Source organism: Chelmon rostratus, chromosome 22, assembly GCF_017976325.1.
Source record: "Chelmon rostratus isolate fCheRos1 chromosome 22, fCheRos1.pri, whole genome shotgun sequence".
In the NCBI taxonomy this organism is placed as follows: Eukaryota; Metazoa; Chordata; class Actinopteri; order Chaetodontiformes; family Chaetodontidae; genus Chelmon; species Chelmon rostratus.
In genome coordinates this window covers 15,789,815-15,808,149 of record NC_055679.1, presented here as the reverse complement: position 1 = coordinate 15,808,149, position 18,335 = coordinate 15,789,815, and the positions used below count along the sequence as shown (strand labels likewise).

Below are 18,335 nucleotides of genomic sequence, written 5' to 3'. Positions count from 1 at the left end.
CTTGCCATCTGCCACCGCCACTTTGACCTGGGTGTCCTTGGTGCCCTTGGCGACTCTGCTGCTAATTCCAACCATTAAGAACGAAATAATCACACTCAGAATGAGTAAAATGGGACGACGGGGTTTTACTAAACAAGTCCTGCGCCCATGCCAAGAGAATTAGCTCCAATTTGCCCTACTGCGACGATCCCCTCAAAGCAGGACAAATAAATCACTCCTTGAGGGCTAATGGCCCCTGCAGGAGCCTGTGGAGAGAGCAGAGACCGAAAACACTGCGCTTATTGTCTTCCTCATCCTTGCTAATTACTGGACAGTGTCCCTCAAAGCCTCTAAGAACCTTTATTTCTGCATTAAAAGGACGTGCGCTGAGACATAACCAGCTATGAGTGACGTCAGCCTGTCAGCAGCCCTCTAATCCTTCAAATTGCTCGTGTGACTGGGAGCATGTGATGAGAACGAGGTCTGGCCTCAAATCACTGAACTCGCCATGATCCCTCCGAGGGAAAACAAGGACTAGGGCAGAAGACTGCTGCAGTTATTCCTCCCAGTCTGTTCAGACAGGAGGCTGAAAACAGCACAGAATTGGTAAAACTAAGCAAACCAGCCACATAGAGGAGAAACACAGACAAGAGAGGTACTCCGAGGAGTAAAGGCTTCTTTCTGGAATCACTGTTTTGAAGTGATGCACTGAAACCACTTTCTAAGCAGAGGAACTCGACTCTGTAGACCTGAATGCGATGCAGCTACAAGACGTTGTATTCTCTGTAAAGAGCACGACCCGAGCCTTTTCTCAAATTGAAAATCTATTGCTTTCGTGCCCTTCCTAAGGCACCAGCTCGCTATCGCTCTCTCTTTCTACCTGTATGACCGGCAGCTGAATGCAGCATGTCTGCGGCTGGATTTCTGGGTTATCAAAGGTCATTCTGGGAAATGGAGGAGTCCCGAAATGAAGCAGAAGTGCTGTAGATAACGTCAATCTTTGATCATCAAAGGGTGATAAGACTTGCAGTCAGAGCAGTTTTCCTTTAATCCGACACTGTATAGACACGCACGGCACAGTTCTTCAGTTATGTGAGGTAGATACACAGGAAATGAGTCTCAATATACGTCAGCTGTTAATATATGTGATGCATTTCATTCACAGTTCAGTCAGTTCTCCTTTAAGGTGGCTAATTCCTATCAAACTGGGTTTTTTTAGCCATGCTTGCAGTGTGATTCAAGGGACGGGGATCCCTGATCTGTTGGTCGGTCCACCACTCTCAATTCAGAGTGAAACATCTTAACATCTCTTGAATGCATCACCATGAGACATTCATGGTCCCCAGAAATGATCAAGCAAGTTAATAGTTAATAATGCAAAAAGCTGCAAAACGAACAACATTCCCTTTAGCCTCCGCTGTTTTAGTGCTAATTAGCGCATGTTAGCATGCTGACAGACTAAACTAAGATGCTGAGCATGGTGAACATTACACCCGCTAAACATTAGCATGTCATTATTTTTGTTGAAAGCGTGTTGCACGCTGGCATTAGCATGTAGCTCACAGCTATGCAGCTAGCTTTAGAGTTTTGTTTTGCTGTGATCATTGCACACAAATGATCCCTGTTTTGGCAAAGGAGTCCACACCAAAATTAGCATCAATTATTCTCTACAAGTCTCTAAATTCCTTGACCAAATACACCGATCATGACCTCTGCTCTCATTTTTCGCATTAAAAAGGGTGTCATCTCTGGGCATATTTGTGGTTAAATGCCAGCTCTGCGGAGAATGCCGAATGATTTTAGAAATCATTCAAGGAGGTTCAAACCCATTGTTCTTTATAGGGTGCTGGTGCTTGCTTATCACAGTCATTTCCTCCGACAATAACAGGAAGGGCAGTGATGTAAGACCTTTTCATCCTGCTGTGACCCAACGAGCCAAGTGGGAGCTCTGGAAATGAACATCTCTGCCGGTTTCCTCCCTGCGTGTGTTTGACACACTCAGCAACTCGGCAGCCGAAGCCGACTCCCAACACGAGACGAGACTGCCTTTTCATTCGCAATTATAGTGTTTTCTCGAAAGTGGCAGCAGCTGAAAAAAGAGAGCCTGTAATGTTGCCTCTCTCTCTGACGGATCCCGTGTGAAACTATCATTACTACTCCTCGTGCCATTACAGCTGCCAGCCGCTGACTGGCCCTATTCACGCCACGGCGTGCGAGTACGGATCTGCTCGCCTTCATGCGGGCTGAGGTCACGTCTGAATAACGGTCCCAACAAAAGTTCAGATAAAGCTGAATGCTGACATTTCACCAAGATGGTAAAATCAGCGCTGCTAATCCTCTGTCTAAGATCCTATAGGACGAGTGGGCTGGGAAACTGTGGGTTGTGTTGCTTATCTGTTTGCCAGGTGCAACCATATAGACTCATTTTATTAACTCTGCATGCCACAGCACTTCTGCACCCGGCAGATTGTGCATCAGCAAGGCTTCACTGCCCACAAACATGAAGCTTTAGTGAAGAACAAATTGCAATTGAGCACATGGACAAAAATCTATTCCTTACAGCAGAAAACGATCAGTTGCGGCTAATTACTCGGGTTCCACCTAACAAGTGACATCAGTCAGATTAATTTCTGCATGATAATTTTTGCTCCCACCAGATAAGATGTATTAATAATCACCTCCTGTGGCTTGGGAGCGACTGGGGAGCCGCTGCTAGCTTCACTTGGCACGGATGAAACGGCTAAGGTGTCTCCTTTCTCTATATTTGACAGCACCCAAATCCCATGCAAGGCTTTTGCAATATTATATTTCACCAGCGGAGATGCATTTGTTCTGAATGTAAGACTGGGATTTTATTTTTTATTTTTTTTAGTTGTTGCTTAAAAATAGACACATTCAGCAGGAAAGATTTAAAGTGAGGGTGCACTTGTCATGCTCGTATATAGGACATGCTGTGTTTATTTAAAAAAGAAGCCTCCCAGCGGTATAATTGTGATATTATTAAAAGTATTTATTGCAGCAAAGCAGCTCTTTTCTTTAAGGAGGGAAATTAAACACACGCTAATCATGCAAAATTTCCTCCTGCAGGCGTTGCTGCCAATGAGGTCAGCGGAGGCACAAATATGTGTTTAAGTCACATGGTCTACAATTACATACGCTGCCTCAGCTCTTAGTAAACACTACCTGTGGTGCATTAGCATTAGGCTGGGTTACACCATCAGAAAACACCATTAGCTTTTAATTGCAAGCTTGCATTTTGCACGTTTCTAAAAACAAAAAGCCTATGCGGGCTCCAACCTGTCTGGTTTGCACCTGTCCTATTCAAAGACAAAAGTTGTCTCCTATCTTAGAAAGTACATGTCCATGCCAACGCGCTTCTTTGCACAGGAAGCGCAAAAAAACACGGAGCTGTAACAGGACAACATTACCGAGGAGGTTACATAATAAAAATGGGAATAAACGAAACGCGCTGCAAGCGGTGCGAGGGTGTTAGTCAAATAAATGATGGCGAATTATTGAATGTGCCCGTGAAGCGCCCGCAGTAATGTAACAGGAAACGAGCGCTCCGTTCTGCAAAACGCACGCACGGAGCAGACAGGCTGCACGCTTTTATTTTAGAACAGCGTCCGCTCATGTTGCCTTCAAATGCGGACCCGTAAAAGATAATCTGTGGGAAATCCCAGTCGGGCAAAAACACCTGGATCTACCCCCGGGTTGCCAGATCCTCGGCGAAGTTTTCAAAACGCGAGAAAAAAAGAGGAGCCACCCCTCTGATGGCAAGCAGACATTGCAAAGCGCCGAGCGCCTTACCTCGATCCAGAGAGAGCGGTTGGACCACTGTCGCCATGACTGCTGTTTACTGGAGACTGGAGAGACTACAGGAGCTGCAGCATCACAGAGAGAGAGAGGGTGAGGGAGAGGGAGAGAGAGAGAGGAGGGGGGGTTGGGAGTGGTTGGGAGGGGGATTAATCTGCCTCCATCCTCATAATATCTCATCACCTGGCATTGATTGCACAGGAGCAGCAGCTTTTTCACACACACACATACTAAGAAAAAAAAAATCTTGACATGATAAGACAGAAGAGCCCACCGCTGTAAAAGATACAGATTTTTAACACTAGATTAAACCGCTCGATTGTTAAAAGTGAGGTTGTTGCAGTTGAGCGGTTGTGTGGCTGTCAAACAGTGTAAAGATAAAGGAATAAAAGGCGCATATCTGCTCAGGAGACTCATTTATGACCAGGACATAACGTGGCCAAAAGTATGTGGACGCCCGGGCATCACAAAGCTTTGAGTCGCTGAGGCTTTTCATGAAATTTTGCAACCTGAGCATTCATCAGTCGCTCATGCCACACTAAAAAAAGTGTGAGTTTGTTTCGTGCATGAGGCGTTTGTGAGGTTCAAACAATCCTAATGACGCCACAAAGTTTGATGCATGTCCCCAATGTCATTGCATGCTGCATTAGGACTTCCCCCAATTGGAATAAAGGCAAAATATGAAAAGCAGCCCCAGATCAAGAGCACAAACAGTGTGTGGGTGGGTGGGTGGGCGCCCACACACCTTTTGGCCATATTATGTGTTACTGTAGGTAACTGAAGCATAAACTGACTAAACAACATGCATCTTCATCATCCAAAGAAGTCAACCAGCAGCCCTGGCTTACATGCTGAAGCTCGCATGTGTAAATGCTCAGCTATGTATGATCCGTTCCACTGCACCTCAGAGATCAGCTGATTGCCACCATCGCCATTAAGGTTTATTGTGAACCGCTGGGCCATGCCCACTGTTATCATCCCCTCTCTTGGCTACGTGCATTGCTTACGGCCTGATAAGGACTGAGTGATGGTAGTGAACCTTTGTGGAAGGGCTTAAGGATTAATCCTCATGTTTATGTGCTACCACAGATCGGAGCCAAACCGCTGGCTCTCTTCATTCACCGTAGATCTGCTGCCTAATGGTGCCTGCTGCCGTGGCATATCTCATACATGGCCGGTCATTGCACTTGACAGAAGCAGTGCTCAACAAAGGCAAGAAGCAAATCCCTGGTTAGGGGGGTACATCAAGGCAACGTGACGTCACACTTGGCTCACAAACCGTGACTTCGCTGTGACAAATGCAAGCTGTAAACACAAACACACACCGGAGGCGAGGACCAGTATTTGAGCTTCCATGTGCACAACTATTCTGAGAAAAATTCACAGTATCATATGGACATTGAAATCATTTGAATCTCATTTATCTATCTTAGATTAAAAAAAAAAAAAAAGAATCACCTGCTTTAGCCTAAACCCATTTGGGAAGCAATTACCTCACTCCTAACCTCACTTCACTTCAGATTGGCCGCTATGGAGTAAGTCCAGGGATGAAAGTTTTAAAATGTGTAATCGATGTACCTTTGCATTTCAGCTACATTCAATTTTCATCATTTTCAAGCCTTTCAGGGAATATTCTATCATTATAATCTGCCCCGTTTTTTTTGGTTGAAACCCCTACTAAACCTAATCACGTGCCGCTATGTGCTGATGAATCCCAGCCACCCACGCGCCCACCCAGCTGCGTGCAGATGTAAGTAGGTGGTGAGGGGTGGGCCTGGACGGACGGATAGAGATGGTGAGGGCTTAGTGAGCGCACGGAAAGAGGGCACGGAGAGATTACAGGCTCCCATCCATATGGGCTGGAACGCAGTTCTGGCCTTTTTTAAGAGGTGGGATTACGCTGCAGTGCTCTTGAAGCCCTTTAAATGCAAGGGAATTGATTTCTGAAAGGTCTCCACTCCCGCGGAAGGAGATGCAAGAGGCCATGTAGACAGGACAAATAAGGACCACTGGACTGAAGAGTGTTTGCCGTTCAGATTAAAGCTCGTAATGTTTGTCAGAGCGTTTGTAGGCACCAACGCCCATCGGTGCAAAATCAATGCAACAGGTACTGCCTTTAGAGGAATATTTAAACATTCTGGAAAACGTGCTTTCTTGCTGAGTTAGATAAGCTACTGGTCTCATGTGTGTACAGTATATATGAAGATACAGCCAGCAGGCGGATATCTTATGTTAGCATGAAGACTGGAAACAGGGGGAAACAGCCAGCCTAGCTCTGTCCAAAGCTAACAAAAACTGCCTACTAGCACCACTAAAACTCTAGTAATATGCTATATTTTGTTTGTTCAATCCATACAAAAAACACTATGCTGGATTATTTATTGGCTGGACGCAGATGATTCATGGGGTCTCTGCTGGCTTACATGAACGTCTGTCACATTCAAGCACTTGCCAAATAAATTCTCACAGTGCTGATTCAGGCAGGTAAATCTCTATGTTTTTCACACCCCCTGCGTCTGTCTGAACGTACAGGCCTTCAGTTAGCTCCAATGTCAACCCATCTCTCACAATTGCAGACGCTTGGAGGAAGGTGACGTAGTAGAGAGCGAATCTCACACAGACTACATGAGAGGCAGAGGGGCGAGACAAAGGCCTTGGTGTGTGAGGCATCTACGTAAAGCTTCTGATTCTCCAAAAAAAAAAGAAAAGAAACTTGAATTATGAAAAAAGAAAGCCGTTACAAACAAAATTTATGTAATTACTCTCGCTGCCAGAAGGGGGAGACAAAAGCTCCACACTGCATGTTTAAAGTCTAAAATAAAGTGGATTTCTCTCTGGCGCCTCGGGATGCTGCTGTCACTTTTGTTGTATATCTGCACTGAAGGAGAAGCAGAACTGATTCACTACATGAACACACACATGTCCATGTAACAATGGCTCATCTTGTACTTATTAAAAAGCAGCAGCGAGTAATGAATTCTGACAACCACTGACTCTAATCCTTGTGCAGCATTGACTGCGATCTATATGGCAAGTCACACTGACAAAACACTGATGAAAATGTCCTGGCGACCTGAGGAAATCTCAAAAATACTGCATTTCTCCAATAGTTTGTGTTAAAATTGAATGTTGCAGGCTACAGCTTCATTTATTTTCTAACAAGGCAAGTTGACACAACAAACACACAATTTTTTGTACTGGAACAAATGAGGGAAACATCTCCATGATGATATTCTCTCACTGCTCAAAGCTGACCGCTGGAGTTACAGACTTTTATTGTTTGTAACTGGAGCAACTTTGGGGTTAAATGTCTTCCTCAAGGCACTTAGACCGAGAATCTGCAGCACAGATTTTCACACATCATGCTTTTGCCAAGGGATTTTAACCTCTAACACAACTTTCATGCAACTATGAAGCCATACTGACGCCCCCTTCAGGGAAACAGCATGCAATCACTTGGAAATGGAGTAATACATGACATAAAAGTGGAGTTCGCTTTGCTGCAGCTCCTGAGTGATTTAATCTCATGTCATTTGTGGAGCAGAGAGAAATGTATTGACCGTCTTGTCACATTATTACACAGCATGAAATGTGGAAATTGCTTGATGTTCTGCTGCTGTTTATGTGGCTTTTTAGTTGCTCATAGGCCGACATTGAAAAATATGAAGACATCCATTTATATTGAGCTGGAGCCCCTCTTACACATCACAAAGGTGCCAAAGCTTAAAATCTTTCTTATGCACCAACCTCTTGTTATCTCCTCCCGGGTGAAAAAGTATACTTAAATTCTACTTTTTGAGTTCACTTTGTGCTTGTCACCTTCAAGTCCACTTAAGTATACTTGAGTAATACTTGAGTATACTTGAAGTGAAAATAATGAGCGTTCAAAACACACTTGCAGCACAACTGTATTACATCAGCAATGTGTTGGAAATATACGTAAATATACTTGAAATGAACTGAAGTACACTCTAATTAAGCGTGCGAGCAGTGTATAACAAAGGATTTGAAAATAAGCGTATGTTTCATCAGTACACTTTATTACTATTAAGAGCATTTGCAATTTAGTACACTGCAGTTTATAGTACACTTACAATGTACTTTGAAACACTACTTTAAGCATTGCAGAATTAGTATATTCATTTTTAATACATTTAAGTAGAAGTTAATGACATCTATTTAGAAGCACACTTTTAAACGTATACGTCAAACATGCTTTAAATGAACAAAAAGTAAAATTGTACTTCTAATGACTTTTCTATACTTAAATTATATCTATAATACACTAAAGTATACGACTTCCTGACCTGGGCTTCTCCTGCTTTGATCTGGACTACATGGAATGATAGCGTTGCCCGTATTTCATGCTCAGTTTTAAGCTATTCTTAAAGCAAATTCCCTCTTCTGTAATAACCTGCAATGATGCATCGGTTATTTTAAACTGTAAATAATGTTGAGTGAACTCATTCACAAGCAAAACACATTCAAAATGTTGAACGGCGATCATTATCTTTAAACTAATTCGATTATAAATCCATATTCAGACGTTCTGCGGGGGGAAGAAACAGTCTTAGAGATTTATCATTTGAAGATAAACTCTGGTGATTTGCTTCTTACTGTAAGGGCAGCAGAAATCACATTCACACTCCTCGCATTAAAAATGAGAGAAGAGGGCACGATGGTGGGGACATAATGAGCCATCTTGGACTCCGGATTAGGTCTGATTGGCTTTTGCAAGCAGCTATTAGTTAGCGCTGTCTCCGAGCTCGTCTGCTGCCAGAGAGCGTGAGAATGATACATATCCTGCCAATATCCTCTGCATTGTTGGAAAAAGAGTTATGGAGAAGCAGCGGTTTAGAGAGACTTTTTGACAAATTAGAGCCCGAGAGGGGAGAGGAGGCACCCCTGTTCGATTATACTTGTACATGAATATAGATTGTAACTTACATGCTCTGGTGAAATGTGATGGCATGATTTGAATAAATGCTAGGTGAAAATCAAGCCCGGAGGATAAGCAACAGGATAAGACTGGAATGTGATGGATTTAAGAGGAATATGGATAATCTGATGGTGGCAAAAAAGGTATAATAAGCGCTGTGTTTGTCAATAATATCTTTTGTCTGTTTTGGGACAAACATCTATGGTGCCAAGCCAGTGTAAAAGCTCCAAATTGGTTGTCAAACTTCATTTAAACTCAAGTGTCTGGTGAGAAATTGAATAACTTGAGTAGTTGCAAGGCAATACAAAGGGTTTCCTAGAGAGGGCATGACGCTTCACAGCTGTCTTGTGGAAAACTCTGTTCTGCATGTATGAATAGGAACGATCTGAAACATCAGATGGACGAGATATACAGCCAGGGGCACCGGCGTGCAGGGGTCACATCCGGGTGGCCACATGGATTATGGGTGTTTCCCAGCTGCTTGGATGATGGTAGTCTTCTTTCTGGTACTTAATATTTCTAATCCTCTACATTTTAGAGCACTGTTTGCTCCACTGATTTTAGGTTGTATGCAGACTAGGGCTGCAACTGACTGCTTTCACTGATGATTAATCTGCTGATTATTTTCTTAATTTATCAATTAGTTGTTCAGTTGTCAGAAATGTCACAAAATGCTGAAAAATGTGATCAGTGTTTCCCAAAGCGAGATGACGTCCTCACGTGTCCTGTTTTGTCCACAGCCTAAAGATATTCAGTTTACTGTCATAAAGGAGTAGAGAAATCATATAATATCCACATTTCAAAGGCAATTTTTTCAAAAAAGTAATCAATTGACCATTACAGATCTAATGCAGACCCCCAAAATCTGAGTTTTAAACTTTTTTTTGCTCAGCATCTTTTAGTGTGCCACATATTTTTGTTCATATTTTGGCTGGGTTCGCAAAGTCATCCTTCATCCTGCATCAACAGCGGCCAGTTAGTCCACATTCCTTGAGGGGGCTGTAGGCTAAAGGTTTTCTACAGGAAGCTTCTGCCCCTTCACGTGGCCCCAGAGATGACGTCGCTCCGGGTTGAGCAGCAGAATCGGGTCTCTCACCTGCAGGAGCACAGCGGAAGAGGGAGAAACGCCTGAAAGTTCACCTTTTTCGAGTCACTACAGCCGCAATGCACTTCCAAATAAAACACTTTCTGCGCCTGAGTCACTGCGCCCCCCTTCAGCGCAAGAGGACACTCGGGAGGAAGCTGTGGACTGTTTCTGCTGCACAACAACGTGGCGAAGGGGCAGCAGGACCGCTTGCGTCTGCAGACTTCAACAAGTATTTCGCCCCTCACTCCTGCAGACACTATGCATCCGACGCGGCTTACGGCCGAGCTTTCTCCGCGGCGAGAGACAACCCCGAGAAGTTCTGGGGTGAGGTGGGACACGACATAAACTGGTTTGAACCGTGGCGTAAAACTTTGCACGTTGAGGATCCAGTGTATCCAAACTGGTAGGTTTCAGTGCTGCAAGCAAACAACACAGCAAGAACTTTCTTTTTCCAGCTGCGTTTGGGGAACAACTTGCCGAAACCCATGTCTTCTTAAAAACAAAAACCGAAACCACAGCCCGTCAGTTCGCATTTCCCATGAACCTTGTGATCTGAACGAAAGTAAGACTGGATAATTGTTGAACGTGAAATACTGACATTGTTAATAAAAATGCTGAATTGCAGTTCACAAATAAGTTATTTGGACACCCCATTTGTGGCAATCACAGCGGCAGAATGTCTTATGGCTGCCATGTTATGAGTTTAAGAGGCCTGCAGTATATGTAGTCCTATTTTCACTTACCCCAAAAGCCTGTGTAAACTTATAATTTAAAGTCTTGTTTTGTTGATTTATTAACGTATTCTAGATAATCAGTTATTCTGCAAATATGCATTTCAGACTTTGAGGAAAACTTCAGGTCGTAGTTTCTACATGATTCAGACTGAAACAAAAACACCACTGAGACATACTGTACTTCATTGATAGATTATTGATTTATTTTCAATTGAATAACCGGAAGTGACTTTTCTCATTTGTGTTTTTGGAACAGAAAAAGAAAAACATAAATATGTTAGTTGCCAATATAAAGTAGTCGTAAGAAAAGTAGAATTAGATTATAATGATTAACGCACATAAGTGTCCTTGACAAAAAAACAACACATTTTGGGAAAAAGTCCTTCAAGGCGAGTGAGGCTCATACAGGTACGTCACCTCCGGCAGCCATCTTTGTTTGGCTCGGAAAGTTTGGCTAAACAGAAGCCTCCAAGTTTTTACACGTTTAAAATTAAAATTTACATTTCTTTCACGTATATAGGGCTGCCTTTAACAGTGTTAAAAATGTCTTCAAACATAGTAAGTGAAATTACATGCCGTTTTTTAAAGTTTGTGTTTGAGAAAATTAATGCTAGCTAATCAGCTAATGCTAGCTAATCGGCTAACTAATTTCAGTAATAAGGTAACGCTAGCGAATGGCGCACAAATCGTGAAAGAGATGCACAAACTGGAACACTGTAGTGTGTCAGCTATTTATTTGTTGTCTTCTTTTTGTTTTTGTTTCTTAAATTTCACCATATTTTACTTGAAAATAATTTGGAAGTCCTTATATTTGATATTCAAGTAAATGGGATGCTGGGATACTGACTGTGTTTGCACTTGCCTGATGTTCTGTAGAAAGCAAACATAATTAAAACGCACAGCAGCCCACGTACACCTTCCTGCACCATAATGAGGTGATAATGAAAATGTTTTTTTGTTTGTGTTTGGTGGGTGGTTTTGTCACCGTCTAACATGTCACGTCTAGCAAAAGCCAGAGATGCCTAAATCTGGGGCTGTTAAAAATGAAGGACACAGCCACCGTGTCTCTCTGGCTTCCAAAACAGCAGTTTCCAGACACCATCTGCTCAGTCTGCTTGCAGCTTTTCATCCATACTGTATGCACAGCACCAGAGTTGAAACTGTCGATTTATCAAGTACATTGATTTGCTGTGTGCTGTTGGCAAAGGCAACTGCATATGTTTTCCTGGAGCTACTTACATCAAGTTGTTTTCCATTTTTAGTGAAAGGCAAAGGATCCTCCCAGTTCAAAAATACACTTTCAGAACAGTGTTTCTCTACAGATATGTTGATAGAGGCTGTGACATAGGATATACATTGGTGGTTTGCTTAAAATGTATTTCATTTTACATTAGAAACATTATCTATGCATATGTTTAAAAAATGTGTTCCTAATTGATCTTTGAACACTGTCGATGCTTGTTGACCGGCTATGTCTCTTTCAGGTTTGTTGGTGGGAAGTTGAACATGTGCTACAACGCCGTGGATCGACATGTAGAGAGTGGCCGTGGAGAGCAGCCTGCCATCATTTATGACAGCCCAGTGACTGGAACCAAACAGATCATCACATTCAGGGAACTTCAGGACGAGGTGAATTGTATTTTTAAAAACAGAAGTCACAGAACTGAACAGCATAAAGAGCTGGATTAGTCAATTGTTAAATTCCTGTCTGGATTGCCGGGATTTGTGGTAAAAAAAAAATAATGTATTGTGAGGCACGCACCCAACCTGAAATTAGAATTGTTCAGTGTTGCCATGACAATAAATACATTTTCCATCCTTCGACTGAAACAGTTGGCCAAGTTTTTCCTCCATGGCAGTGGGATTGAAGCAGCACTGGCATAGAGGACAGCAAAACACAATAATGAGAAAAAAAGGAAATGATTAACTTAATTGGCATTTTGGCAGTTGCTTCAGTTTAATCAAGACTAAATTGCACACACTATAATCAAAATGTATTCTAAATGAACAGAAGTGTAGCTACAGCTTTGTACTGGTCTTTGCCCCGAGAGCAAAAAGACACTTAATTTAATTTAATTTACAAAAAAGTGTTCTTTCATTCTACAGTAAACGTTCAGTTGAAGGTAATCAGTGACATTTATAATGCAACAAACCATGCACAATTTTTTTTTTGTTAGTGTCATTGGTTTATGTTGGTTGTAGCATTCATGAACAGTTATCTAAAATGGATTCATGCAGGCATTTGAAAGATTGCAGTGTAAACCTTGTAAACGCTGACATACATTAACTACTCGGCATTGTCTCCTCTGTATCTTATTCCAGGTGTCAAGGTTAGCAGGAGTCTTGGTGAAGAATGGAGTACGAAAAGGAGATCTGGTAGTCATCTACATGCCCATGGTGCCGCAGGCCATGTTTACCATGTTGGCCTGTGCCCGGATTGGTGCTCCACACAGCCTCATATTTGGCGGCTTCGCATCCAAAGAGCTTTCTGTCCGTATCAATCATGCCAAGGTTAGAAAATCCTTTTATTCACTATTTAGTTGAGATTTCTCTTGGCTTGAGCCATGACAACATACTACATGATGTTTATTAAGTGTCACTCTTCAGTACCTTGGCCACTCATTTAAACATGAATGACAGTCTCATGTGATGACCTGTTACATGTATTTACGTGGTGCAGTCTGCAATTAACAATTTACCAGTTCCAATTTACATGTGGCGTTCACCCTGCAAAATATGAAACACTGAAAGCCAGGGGTGCCTGAGGCTTCTTTGTTTCGTTCAGCTCAAAATGAGTCATTCTCTGTGGAAAGCACTTGGCTTGCATTTTCTTTTCACAACCATACACTCAAGGAGGTTGTCAATGCCATCTGCACTGAGATTTTTTTAACAGGGAAACAGAAGAATTAATGAGCCAGCCTGACATTTTGACAGGGACTGTTTCTGAAGATAACGGTCTCTGTTGAGTGATGTGTACAGTATTAAGTATTGCTACCAGCAACTTGATCCAGTGTCTTAACTCTTATTGTTGAGGTACACTCAATGTGTGATGTGTGACTGATGAAAAGACGGATAGATAATGTTGAAATATTGTTGACTCAATTATTTTCAGGTGAATAATTTATAGTGTCTTACATACAATATGAACAAGGACACTTTCCATGGAAATTGATTCATTTCGCTATTTCAGCAGCGAAGAGGCAGGTGAATGATCCTTGTGTAACCTTGCAGTGTCTCATGAGCTAACTGCAGCTGTGTGTCCCATTTAGGCGTCATCTCCAACTCCAAACTTTAAAATCTAAAAAGTTAAAGGAAATACTTCTGTAGAAACACCCCAGATGTGTTGTAAGCCTGCTGTTTACTATGGAATACTTGTGACATGACATGAGTTCACACAGGCTTCCGTGAACTGAATTTTTGCTCAACAATGGAGTGCTGCCACAGGCAACAGGCTCATACCACTAATACCCTTTTAAAAATGCAGCAAAGTAAATGATGTAGTTAGGAAGTATGATGGGAGCCCTAGCTGCTGTTATGAACATAGCTATAGAAACAAATCATGATGCTGTACTTCACATTTTCATAGAATTTAATTCTCACCTGATCTCTTCCTCAGCCCAAGCTGATGGTTACAGCCTCGTTTGGCATCGAGCCAGGCAGAAGAGTAGAGTACATCCCTCTAGTGGAGAAGGCCTTGGAGCTGAGCTCTCACAGACCCTCTAAAGTCCTCATCTACAACAGGCCTCACATGGTAAGAAGCTCAAAGTATCATAAAGCTTAATTTGACAGTATGGTGTTTCTAAACCTGTAGGTTATGTGACTGAATGTAAATGTAGCTGAGATATGGCGGCAATATGTAAACCTGATAAGTTTAGTCATTGTATAGCTGCTTTTGTCGAGGATGCTGTTTCTGACCTATAAGACAACTTTTAATGATTGAGCTGAATTTAAAGCAATAGATTTATTGCCTAGAAGACAGTGTTGCAAATCCTGCCACTGAATCAAAAGAAATGATCTAGTATAGCTGGTTCAAGTAGATAAGAGAGGGTGAAAAAATGTGTGTCGTGCGTTGGCAGCTGAGGAATGGAGGTTGCCCCCATCATAAGCAGCCTGGCACAGAACCAGTTTGGAACCAGGCTGAGCTGAATGGAATGATTATACAGCACGTAAATATTCATTAATATGGTGACAGCAAGCTGAAATTTGCTTCGCCTTCACAGAGTAGAAAAGTGCTGAATTTTAGACCTGGAAAACAAGTTATTCTTGAAATTGATTATACAGTATTGCCATCATTCTTCTCAAATTCCTTTCCTCCATGTTTTAGATCGCATTTGTTATCAGTTACGCCATGTACCTCTGTCTGACTGCAGTTGTCTTAAATTAACACAATTTATTTTATCTGGTGTGGATACTCCAGTGGTATCTATCAGTGACTGATCTTTTCTTTGGAAGATGTGCATGGTTGACATTAGGCTGTTATCAGTGAACTCAGAGAAATAGTTTTCACAGGAAATTCAGTGGAAACGCAATCCCTGCTTAAAATCATGTGAAGCACCACTTTGAGGATGGTTGCGGCTGCATTATCAATTACTGCATTCAGCCAGCAAGAGGTTGCGGTGCGGTGACTTCCGACATGAAAGCCTTGTTAAATCAGGCGAGTTTAACTCTGGCTTGGTGTTGAATAAAGTGAATAAAAAGCGATGCGTTTCAGAAAGCTGGACATTCTGTGGGCTATCTGTCCTCTGCCTCAAGAGTCTGCATGGGTCTGCTCATTCGCTTGGAACCAGAGAAAGAAGTGATCAGGACTTGTCTTAAACCTCCCAGAGTGATTTAAATGTTAATGAAATTAAAAGTATCAAAGAGATTCCCAAAAGTTTGAAGTGAGATAGGTGTCAGAGACGTAAGGGGCATTAATCTGTGACCTGACATTACCTCAGATGGTGACTACAACAGAATGTGGTGATTGATGGGATTAAGGACAGACTTTAAACAGAATCGTATAGTGAAGATATATCACCATGTAAAATATATATGTAGTAGGACTGAGTTTGTGTGTCTCTTTTACCCAAACTGAGGAAAAATCTATCTGAAATCTGCAAATCTAACATACCTCACTCAGTTGCATTGATCAATAACTTATATGAACACCCACGGATATAGAGCAGTCACAGACAGTGTATGGTTCTCATTTTCCTGTGTGTTTTAGGAGAAAGTATCGATGAGTCCGGAGTTGAGTCTGGACTGGGAGGAAGAGATGGCCACAGCTCAGCCGCATGACTGTGTTTCTGTTCCCTCCAACCACCCTCTCTATGTCCTCTATACATCTGGGACCACAGGAACACCAAAGGTACTGACGTTACAGGGTCATGATCAGCAGCAGGGGAAAATAGAAATCAATAGTGATTCATAGGGTTATGGAAGTCATGTCACACACATTCTCACGAAGGCGAGTTATGAGATTTAGTCTGGGCCCTGCTTGTCTAAATGCTGTCAGATCTGTGAAGAGCTTCTGTGTGACTCATTTGCTCTTTGACTCTGCAAAACAATTCAGGCCCAATCTAAACACCATGACCGTGACATAAATAAGACCGAGCATGCATGGAGCTCATGCAGGAGGAATTGCCTGCAGGCTGTTTCAAATGGAACAAACCCCAAGCTCCTTTCAAATAGCACCATTTTGCCTTTGACCAAGAGATGATATAAAATATCCACCTGCTGGCCAGTTCTTGAGCTTAATAGCGCTGTTATTGCCCGCTTTTTTCCTCTGTGAGTTACTGTGACTTCCTCAGTTATTGCTGTAGGGAGACCATAACTTTGAGAGAAACTCATAATTGTGGACGTGAGGACACACTGTTTTGCTCAGAAATATTCATGCAGCACTATTACCTAATAAAAGCTGGAAATTGCAGTCGGTTTGAGGAGCAGCCATTTGAAAACAAAATACAGCAGTGCAGAGCGACTGTGTTTAGATTGATATTAAACCCCCTCCTCTTTGCCGAGCGCAATACCTGTCACTCGTATGATGTTTTTCTTATCTTGTCCCCCAGGGTGTTGTGCGAGACACTGCAGGCTATGCTGTGATGCTGAAATGGACCATGTCAAATATTTATGGACTCAGTCCTGGAGATGTAAGGCAATAAAGCACCCTCCTCTCAGTTAGAGCCATGCTTGCCATGCTTGAGAACAAAGAACATGCAGTCAGCAGATAGAGATAGATTGTTCTGTACTTGAAAGAAGATTTGATCGCCATGGAATATTTATGGTAACTGAATGGTCATAAATTTTGGAAGTAGTATGTTTTGCTTGTGTTCTTTATTTTCATTTATATTTATCACTTATATAACAGAAGCTGTTTGATTTACATTTATAAGGCCTTCAAGTACTGTAGATGTTTATAGCCTTAGCTTTTGAAGCTGCAAAGGCAATTAAAAGACAGAGTTAATAGAATTCTCTCCACTTAGTAAGCAACACTCTGCACTGTGCTATTTCACAAATATACCACGGTATCTTGTTTAACCTGTTGCAGGTTTGGTGGGCAGCTTCGGACCTGGGCTGGGTGGTCGGCCATTCGTACATCTGCTATGGTCCCCTGCTCCATGGTAACAGCACAATTCTCTTTGAGGTATGTCCCCATAGACAAGATTAATATCTAAAACTAATTACAGCAGTTTTGCAAACGACAAGAAATACCAGAGCATGTGCAATAAATCCTGAATTACACAACTTGCAAAGATGTTTAAGTCAGGTTTTAACCCGCTGAAGGCCTGCCACACACTTTTGAGGTAGTTTGACCTGCCTTAACATGTTTATATATATCACCTATGTGTAAAACATTGATCCCAAAGTGATGCATGCTTTTATTCATCGCACACTCAGCACCAATAATCTGAGAGCAGATTTTTGTTTAAATCACCACCATTTTCAGAGGTCTTGGTCAGAAATGTCATGTGGTTTAACTACTGAAGCCTTAGACCTTTGGAATGACACCTTTTTTCAAAACTCGTGGCCAACACAATGAATATTGATGAAGTAGGTGTCAACACACCGTTAACACTGACCCTCCTCACTGCTCAAGGTAATGGCCTATCAGTTTGGAATGTCACAACCTCCATGAGACTGATTTACTAGGCTCCAATGAATATTACAATCTTATTTTGTATGGCACGCAACATTACGCTACAGGAGCCTGATATGATGATGACCCATAAAATATATGATCAGTGAGACGGCTGCTCAGAACATTAGGGAGCAAAAACTGAGAAAATATATTGAAAAGAATGAAAAGTTTCAATTACAGTAACTCAAACTTAAGGGTAAAGAGTTGACTTTGCTGGCTGCAATGTGCATGAAATGATGCAGTTTTAAAATGTGCTGCACTGAAGGAGAAGTTTTAGCCTACTTTCATACAAGCTGCTTTATGACAGAAGTTTTAACTATAGAAAATAATGTGGTGTGCTGTGCCTGTGCAGAGTTGACAGAGGTAAAATAATTCACTTACTCATCACAGACATCCCCATAGGGATCAACTCAAAGCTCAACAGTCCTGCTCTCTGTCCTTGTTGCTGTCATCCGAGGAGAAGTTGCTGCCATCGTTGCTCGCTTGCAGTATCTGTTGCAAGGTTTCAGCATTAGAGAAGCATCTGTGTGCCATCTTCATCACTTGATGTGAAAAACAGTCCAAACGTGCTTGTGTTTATAAGAGTCAAGTTGGCTGTTTTCACACAGTTTCTGGCCTGGTAATGAGCCAATATCCACTGCTGAATTATCATCTTGTTATCAT

The 18,335-nt window shown here is 42.1% G+C and overlaps 2 protein-coding genes across 3 annotated transcripts in view; one reads left to right on the top strand and one right to left on the bottom strand.

Annotated features, from left to right (window-relative positions):
- The window catches only part of lin7a (lin-7 homolog A (C. elegans)), a 34,021-nt gene extending 30,187 nt beyond the window's left edge, over positions 1-3,834 (bottom strand). For both annotated transcript variants that reach the window (XM_041963887.1, XM_041963886.1), the window contains exon 1: positions 3,790-3,834. In XM_041963887.1, the coding sequence (XP_041819821.1) occupies positions 3,790-3,826 (37 nt within the window). In that variant the 5' untranslated portion in view covers positions 3,827-3,834. The remainder of the gene's footprint in view (positions 1-3,789) is intronic.
- A 5,940-nt stretch (positions 3,835-9,774) lies between these two features.
- Positions 9,775-18,335, top strand: part of acss3 (acyl-CoA synthetase short chain family member 3) — a 39,354-nt gene continuing 30,793 nt past the window's right edge. The window contains exons 1-7 of the mRNA XM_041963938.1: positions 9,775-10,224; positions 12,040-12,184; positions 12,878-13,066; positions 14,172-14,306; positions 15,762-15,902; positions 16,603-16,683; positions 17,082-17,177. Coding sequence (XP_041819872.1) covers positions 9,899-10,224; positions 12,040-12,184; positions 12,878-13,066; positions 14,172-14,306; positions 15,762-15,902; positions 16,603-16,683; positions 17,082-17,177 — 1,113 coding nt within the window. The 5' untranslated portion in view covers positions 9,775-9,898. The remainder of the gene's footprint in view (positions 10,225-12,039; positions 12,185-12,877; positions 13,067-14,171; positions 14,307-15,761; positions 15,903-16,602; positions 16,684-17,081; positions 17,178-18,335) is intronic.